The sequence below is a fragment of the Musca domestica genome, unplaced genomic scaffold (genome assembly GCF_030504385.1).
Source record: "Musca domestica strain aabys unplaced genomic scaffold, Musca_domestica.polishedcontigs.V.1.1 80, whole genome shotgun sequence".
NCBI lineage: Eukaryota > Metazoa > Arthropoda > Insecta > Diptera > Muscidae > Musca > Musca domestica.
The window spans coordinates 2,091,271-2,099,654 of NW_026712410.1; the positions used below are offsets into that span (position 1 = coordinate 2,091,271).

At 37.1% G+C, this 8,384-nt stretch overlaps 1 protein-coding gene and 1 pseudogene across 1 annotated transcript in view; both read left to right on the top strand.

The window, feature by feature from the left end:
- LOC131806648 (alanine--tRNA ligase, cytoplasmic-like) overlaps positions 1 to 7,650 on the top strand; it is a 31,237-nt gene extending 23,587 nt beyond the window's left edge. Inside the window, exon 3 of the mRNA XM_059131185.1 lies at positions 7,026 to 7,650. Within this exon, the coding sequence (XP_058987168.1) occupies positions 7,026 to 7,635 (610 nt within the window). The 3' untranslated portion in view covers positions 7,636 to 7,650. The remainder of the gene's footprint in view (positions 1 to 7,025) is intronic.
- A 52-nt stretch (positions 7,651 to 7,702) lies between these two features.
- On the top strand, positions 7,703 to 8,378 carry LOC131806661 (alanine--tRNA ligase, cytoplasmic-like; annotated as a pseudogene).
- The last annotated feature ends 6 nt before the right edge of the window (positions 8,379 to 8,384 follow it).

An 8,384-nucleotide genomic window follows, 5' to 3' on the forward strand; every position in this document is an offset into this window, starting at 1 on the left:
AAACTGCAACAAATTCAAACGCCACATTTTAAAATTTTTTTAATTTTATTGAATGAAAGCAAAAAAAAATAGCTCACGCGCTGCCCGAATTTTGCTCTGCGGTATTTTGGCCCATTCCCGGCGAAGCGTTTGCTTGATGTGATGGACACTTTTGGTATTTTTTAGTGTCAACCTTGCTTTCCAAAATACTCCAAACCCAGTAGCCCAACGGATTGGCATCCGGAGATTTTGGTGGCCATTGTGCGCTGGAATTGAAGCGAGGAACCTCATTTTGTAACCATTCTTGGATGGCGCGTGCTGAGTGCGATGTTGCTGAGTCCTGTTGGAATGTCCAAGGTCTGCGGCCAAAATGTTTGCGTGCCCAAGACATGAATACCCCCCTTAATGTTTTCAATATAATATTCGGCCGAGAGCGACCATCGGCTGTTATGGCAGCCCACATCATCACCATGACCGGCACTTGAGTTCTGGTGGCCAACCGAAGGTGCACATTTTTAACTGACCTCTTTGCCAAGTAAACACGATAATTTTGTTTGTTTACAAACTGCTTAACAACGAATGTTTTCTCATCGGATAAACCAAATTCGGCAGTTCCTCAATTTCTTCGGCCAAGCGAAGCAACACTTCATTTCTTTTGAGTCTATTTCCTTTCTGTTGGGGTGTAAGTTCTTGCACTTTTTGAAATTTAAACGGCTTTACCCCGAGCTAATTTTGCTTATTGCAATATGTTCAGCTCACAAGCCATTTTCGGCAACAGCGGCGCGGATCTTTAGTTTCCGAACCATTTCTGCTGATGTTGCTGTTTTCTTCGGTCCACTTCCTTGACGTCGGGCTACGCTACCAGTATCACGGTAACGAGCGATGGTACGAGACAAAAGATTTATTGACATTTAAACGATAGCCACTCACACTATCACGCTTGAATTCCATCACGAATAACTTTTTTTCTGGAAAATTCTCACCAAAATGCTTTTGTACGCTTGTAAACAATATAATGAACTGTCACTGGAATAATTTTAACAGCTGTCGGACGAGTGGCTTAGAAATGATAGCAGTTTTTTCATCTCACCTTGTATAGTGCTTGGAGTCGTTATATGGGTCTTACCGAAATGGTAGTCTATATAGACTATTGTAATATATTGCGAGTCTTAAATACCAAATTTGACATAATTTCGTGGGTAAATGTGACTATGATTATAGAAATACCGAATATCGGTCTATACAAGAAATATCGAACCGTTGACCCATGTGGACAATGTTTTGACACCGGTTGTAGAATCCATTATGAAATATAAATACCAAATTTTCCTACAAATCTATTAGAAAATGTTACTTAAGTCGTCAAAATACCGAATATTTGAAGGTATCGTTATATGTGCGCTATAGAATAACGTGGACCTGGATATTCAGTGTTGTGAGACCGGAGCTAGAACCCATTATGAACTACAAATACCAATTTTTAGACAAAATAACGAACCGACCATCCTAGACGCAATACAAACTACTGTGCCAAATTTTAAAGCTCTACGCCGACAGACCGACATCGTTAAATCGACTTAAAATTTTATGACGAATATTTAGAGGTGTTTCAACAAATGGCAAATGAAATGTATGCTCTTATAAAGGTGGAGTGAATAAGCTGAATAAAGCGGTAGAAGCCGAGTTGGTTGGAGTTACAGCTACATTTACAACTTTCAATGGCTTTGAATATATAGCCGTCGAGTATAAAGAGAGCGAAGATTATTTGAATGAAGGATGGAAGAAATTATAAGACAAGGCAGAAAATCTGCCCAGCATGTGGCAGCACAGGCCCGCATGACACGCTGCACCTATTTCGATGCCCAGCAAAACTAAACTAATGCCAGTGTTGCTGTGGACCCAACCCGTAAAGGTTGGGTCCTTCTTGATGCTAGACTTATTCTGGACCATTCTGATTTTATCTGTTCTGAGCTTTTAGAACAAAAACCAAATTAACAACAGTTATTAAGAACAATTATTAATTAGATCTTTAATAATGCATGAAATCGTCGTAAAAAAATGTTGTACAATAAAGACCGACAGATGGGGATGTATGTAATTCTTTGCATATTTTTGTGTCGAATTTTACTTGGTCTTCGATTCATATATACTCTGTTTTCGAAGGAATGCGCTGTTTATTTCGGGATTAGTCGTGTTATCTAATTAGTAACATTGGTTTTGGACATATTCATGCAGTATCCTGTTCTTATCCATACAACAACAATTTACGGCAATGTTCTTGCAAAACTCTAAAAGAGACCAACACGAAGCTTAACTAACGGTAAAGCGCCGTTTTTGACGAGTTTCTGGATTTATAATGAAATGTAATATAGAATCATATTGTCTTTAACAACATACTTTTAAAATGCGGTTTTGTGGTATAATTTGGTATGGATTTAGAAAAAAAAGAAAAAGTACATTGCCTGTTCACAGAACTTTTGATCAAGGCAGACAAGCAATTACTACCCAGACAATCAAGCTTTTGTTGGAGTTCATTTATTTTTTTCTTCTGGGTGTTAAAGCTCATTTTACCTAATGAAAATTTGTTTATATTTCTAAAGAAGATTGCCTCCGCTGCGTTTTCAATAAAACTTTAAACACAATAGGTTATGGGCCTCTAGACACATTAAAAAAAAAAATTCAAATTTTGAAAAAATAGTGAAAACTATGGCAAGCAACCAATTATTGTGCCCAATGGAGAAATTGCGGGGCCGCGAGAATTTTGATGTCTGGAAAAGACAAGCAAAATCGTTATTGGTGATAAAAGGTTGCTGGAAAGCTGTAAAGGAAGAAATGCCGGATACCGAACTGAATGAAAAAGCCCTGGCAGAAATGATAGATCCGAACAATTATGGTCACATTGCGGCTGCTACAACAGCGAAAGATGCATGGACTGCCTTGATTAATGCATATGAGGATACAGGACTTACACGGAAAGTGGAATTATTGAAACAATTAGTCAACATCAAGATGCAGAATTATAAAACAATTCAGGAGTATGTGAACGACTTGGTCATCATCGCATTAAAGGTAAAGAATGCAGGATTAAACATTGATGATGAGTTGACTGCCTCATTGATGCCAGCTGGACTGACCGATGATTTCAAACCATTAGTTATGGCCGTTGAAAATTCCAAACAGAAGCTAACCGTGGATATGGTGAAAAATCTGTTGCTACACGATGCGAAATTCGATAACGTTAATGGCAGAGACTCAGCTTTTCAAGCTAAATTTTCAAAGAACAACAAGCAAATTACGTGCTACAATTGTAAGAAACAATGTAAGTAAGAGTGAACACGGCAAGCATGTGAAGAAATCTGAAGTTTTATTTGCCACAATTGATGGAATTTCTTTCCCAAAAGCCACGTCCGATATGAGTTCATATGACAAATGATGATAGCAAGATGTATAACAAACGGCATGTAGAAAACAAAAAAGTCATCGTTGCAAATAAGGAAGAACTTCAAGTTGAATGCATTGGCGACATCGATCTGAAAGTTTCTGGTAAAGATGGGACAAAGAATGTAATTGTCAAGGACGTTGAATTTGTTCCAAATCTTTGTACAAATTTGTTGTCCGTGCGGCAAATTACAAAAGGTGACAAGTCTGTGATATTTGAGGGCGATTCCTGCAAAATCCGAAACAAGCAAGGAAAAGTTATAGCTTTGCAAAGATGCGCAATGAATTATACAGATTAGAATGTGAATCTGAAAACTCGAAAGATAAAGTATTTGCTGTTTCAGGTAATTTGAATTGTGGCATCGCAGAATGGGTCATATTTGCCATTCGAAACTCAAAGATGTTAAAGAAGCCAACTTTGGATTAAATTTTTCGGAGAAAGAAGATGGTACATGCACAATCTGTCTACAAGGAAAGCAATGCCGAAAACCTAATAAAGAAGATGGTACACGAGCTACAGAACTTTTGCAAATTATACACACTGATGTTGTTGGTCCGTTGAACCAGTGCTCGTTTTCTGGAACACGTTTCCTTGTAACCTTCATTGATGATTTCTCTAGGAAAGTTGTGGCATATCTCATAAAAAGTAAGACTGAAGTGTTTTCAAAATTTGTGGAATTTATGAATATGGCTGAAAACCAGACTGGAAAAAAAATAAAGATTTTCCGATCAGACAATGGTGGAGAATACGTTAATCGCCAATTTGAGAAGTTATGCAAAGAAAAAGGCATTATACATCAGAAGACGTGTCCATACACCCCGGAGCAAATGGTGTAGCGGAGCGTATGAACCGCACAATCATTGAAAGGGTCCGTTGTATGCTCATCGATAGTGGCTTAGATAATCGTTTCTGGGCTGAAGCAGCAGTTACTGCAGCATATCTCATAAATCGAGTGCCATGTCGACAACAAAAGAAATGTCCAGAAGAAATATGGAGCGGTCGAAAATCAAATTTATCGTACCTTCGAGTGTTTGGCTGTCCTGCTTTTGCACACATACCGAAAGATAAAAGATCGAAGTTAGATCCGAAGTCAACCGAATGCATAATGGTGGGATATAGTGCCGAAAGCAAGGCATACCGCTTGTTTAGTCCCAAGGATAGCAAGATAATAATCTGTCGTGATGTAACATTTATGGAGAACAGGAAAGTCAACAAAACTGAGCCAAGAAATGAAGACTTTTTATTATCCAGAATTATTGCAAAACGAAAGCGCTGATTCAGGGGAGAGAGAATCCCATTATCAAGACAATCTTAATGAATCAACACCTTCCGTAATAGCTAATGATCCAAGTATGCAAAATTCATCTGAAGAATCTCTAACTCCGAATGAAACCCCTGCTGAGAAATCCGATACAGACAGCGTGTATTTAGAAACAGATTGGCCATCAAATAGCGGTGAAGTCAGCGCACAAAATCGTGCATGGACTCCTAGCAGAAGCTACAGGCAAGAAAGTGTGGAGGAACCACAAATTCGGAGATCAGAGTGTATTGCAAATCAAAACCAAAATTCGTCATCATTCTGTGCCATTGATTTCGTTTCAAATGATCTAACAAGTTATAAAGAAGCAATGTCGTCGGATAATGCTAATAAATGGAAACGTGCAATGGAAGATGAAATTGAATCATTGAAGCTGAATAATACATGGATTTTGACTAAACTACCACCAGATGAAAAGGCTATAAAATCGAAGTGGGTTTTCAAGACAAAGAGTGATGAAAACGAAAGCCACATTAGATGGAAAGCAAGACTAAAGGTTTTAGTCAACGAGAGGGTATTGACTATAATGAAACATTTTCGCCAGTAATCAGGTATGACTCTATAAGATATTTAATTGCATTGGCCGCAAAAGATGGTATGAAAATTCATCAAATGGATGCCGTAAGCGCGTATCTTAACGGAAATTTCAAAGAGGTGATTCATATGGAGCAACCTGAAGGATTTTCTGATGGCACGAAAAAAGTTTGTAAACTGGAAAAGTCAATATACGGTCTCAAGCAATCTGGAAGAGTCTGGAATGAGACGATAAATTCAGAACTTATTAAAATGGGACTTGTACGCAGTGAAGTCGATCAGTGTATATACCACGACTTGAAGAATGGGTATAAATTGTATGTCGCAATTTACGTTGATGACGTCCTCATATTCTGCAACAATAGCAAGATTTTGAGAAATATGAAGAAGAAGCTTTCCAAAATATTTAAAATAAAAGATATGGGAGAGGTGTCTACAATACTTGGAATAAAAATAAGTCGAAATCAGGACATTATAAAAATAGATCAAACAAAATATATCAATGATGTCTTATACCGTTTTGGAATGAGCGATTGCAATCCAGTTTCTACTCCGATGGATTCTAACCAGAAGTTATCAATGTCAATGAGCCCAAATAACGAAGAGGAAAGACAGGAAATGTCGAAGGTTCCCTATATGCAAGCTATTGGGTGCTTATTATTTGCAGCACAAGTATCACGTCCTGTTATTTCATATGCCGTAAATATGCTAAGTAGATATAGCACTAATCCAGGGAGAGCTCATTGGGAAGCGGCGAAGCGTGTCATGCGATATTTAAAGGAACAATTGAGAAAGGCCTAGTATACAAACCAAATTTGGATAATACAATTACTGGTTACTGTGATGCCGACTGGGCTGGTAATATTGATGACCGGCAATCAACAACTGGATATATATTTGTATATCAATCCGCAGCAATATCATGGTCAACTAAAAAGCAAAAGACAGTAGCGCTATCATCAACTGAAGCAGAATTCATGTCAATTACAGCGGCTATACAAGAATCAGTCTGGCTAAAACGATTAGAAAAGGAAATAAAGTCCTGACGCCAAGAAGACCATGAAAATATTTTGTGATAAAGGAGCATTACATGTGGCAATGAACAATAATTATTCTAATAGAACTAAACACGTCGACATAAAGGCATCATTTATAAGGCAAAAAATCGATGAAAAAGAAGTAGCATTCGAGTACATTTCTACTAACGAAATGTTGGCAGATGTTTTTTACAAAAGCTTTACCATGTCAAAAATTATAATATTTTAGAAATAGGTTTGGTCTTTTGTAAAACAAAATAACATTTTCTTTAATTTAATAAAAGAGTTTACATTCAGGGGAGAGTGTTGTAATTTGAATGTAAAACTACCTTTTACACCACTACTTTTAATTGTTATATTATATCTTGTATGCATTGAATTTGTATTCATACGATTTGTAAATTGGAATACATATTTTTTCAGTTTTTCAATAAAACTTTAAACACAATACGATTCAATCATTCATGAAAATCTATTTTGTTTTCTTATGTACCAAAACCAAAAATTCTATTTCTCTGCCATTTGACTTGCAAATGGTATAAAAATAAGTCTGTAAGTCACGTTTGGAAAATTTTAACTATTTCCGAAAGTCAAAATTAGTACACTAGATTAATAGAATATACTACATCTATACTTATTCTAATACATAATATAAATTTGTTGTCGCTTGTTTGTAAGTAAATGTAAATAAAATAACTTATATGCTTTTATGTTTTAGGTATGCTACAGAAAAATTAAACGCAAAACCAGGATTTTTCGCGACTCTCGTCTTTACAGTCATTGATTTACTTGGTGATGCTTTTCCTGAAGTAAAAAAGGATCCTCAGCATATTGTTGACATTATAAACGAGGAGGAGCAACAATTCTTAAAGACACTTTCCAGAGGTAGAAATCTCTTTAATAGGACTGTTGCCAAACTGGAGATGAAAAAAATAATTCCAGGTGACGTCACTTGGCGTTTGTATGACACATATGGCTTTCCAGTAGATTTAACTCAGTTAATGGCCGAGGAAAGAGGTCTACAAATTGATATGGAGGGCTATGAGTCCGCAAAACACAATTCCTATATTCTTTCTCAGGGAAAAGGTGCCAACAAAGTTGACGAGATCAATCTCGACGTTCATGCCATTTCCCAACTTAAGGATAAAGGAATTCCAGTTACTGACGATAGCTTCAAATATTCATATGATAGTGTATCAGATGATCCTCAATCTGAATATAAATTTAATTCGTGTACTGGAAAAATTGTTGCTATACGATACAATAATGAATTCGTACAAAAGGTTTATTCTGGTCAAAAGGCTGGAATTGTTTTAGATAAAAACTAATTTCTATGCTGAAAGTGGAGGTCAAATTTATGACCAAGGAGTTTGGTAAAAGTGGATGAAGAAGAAAATGAATTTATGGTAGACTGTGTGTACAACCGGGGCGGTTACATTCTTCATATTGGGATTGTGGAAGGCTGCCTTGCTGTTGGAAATACGTGAATTTACAAATTGACACAATTAGAACGATCGCTGACCATGAAAATCATTCTGCTACGCATGCCTCACCACAGCCTTTTACAAGTACTGGGCAAAGACACCGATCAAAAGGGTTCCTTAGTAGTGCCAGAAAAATTAAGATTTGATTTTAGCTGCAAATCTGCCATGACTACTGAACAGATTGCAAAAAACCTGAACAGTTAACAAAGGATCTTGTGTACCAGAACGTGCCCATCTATGCAAAAGAATCAAAATTGCATGTTGCAAAACCATCCGCGGGCTGCGCTCCGTTTTCGATGACGTATACCCAGATCCAGTTAGAGTTATATCCTTTGGTATCCCTGTTGAGAAGGTTAGAACAGAATCCAGAACGTGGATGCTGGAGAAAAAACTTCTGTAGAATTCTGCGGAGGAACTCACTTAAAGCGGTCAGGCCACATTGTCGATTTGTAATAAGCAGTGAGGAAGCTATTTCAAAGGGCATCCGACGCATTGTAGCTCTTACTGGGCCAGAAGCTTTGAAAGCTATAAGTAAATCAAACCTATTTCAAGCTGAAATCGAAAACTTAACAAAGCAATCGAAGAGGATTCCC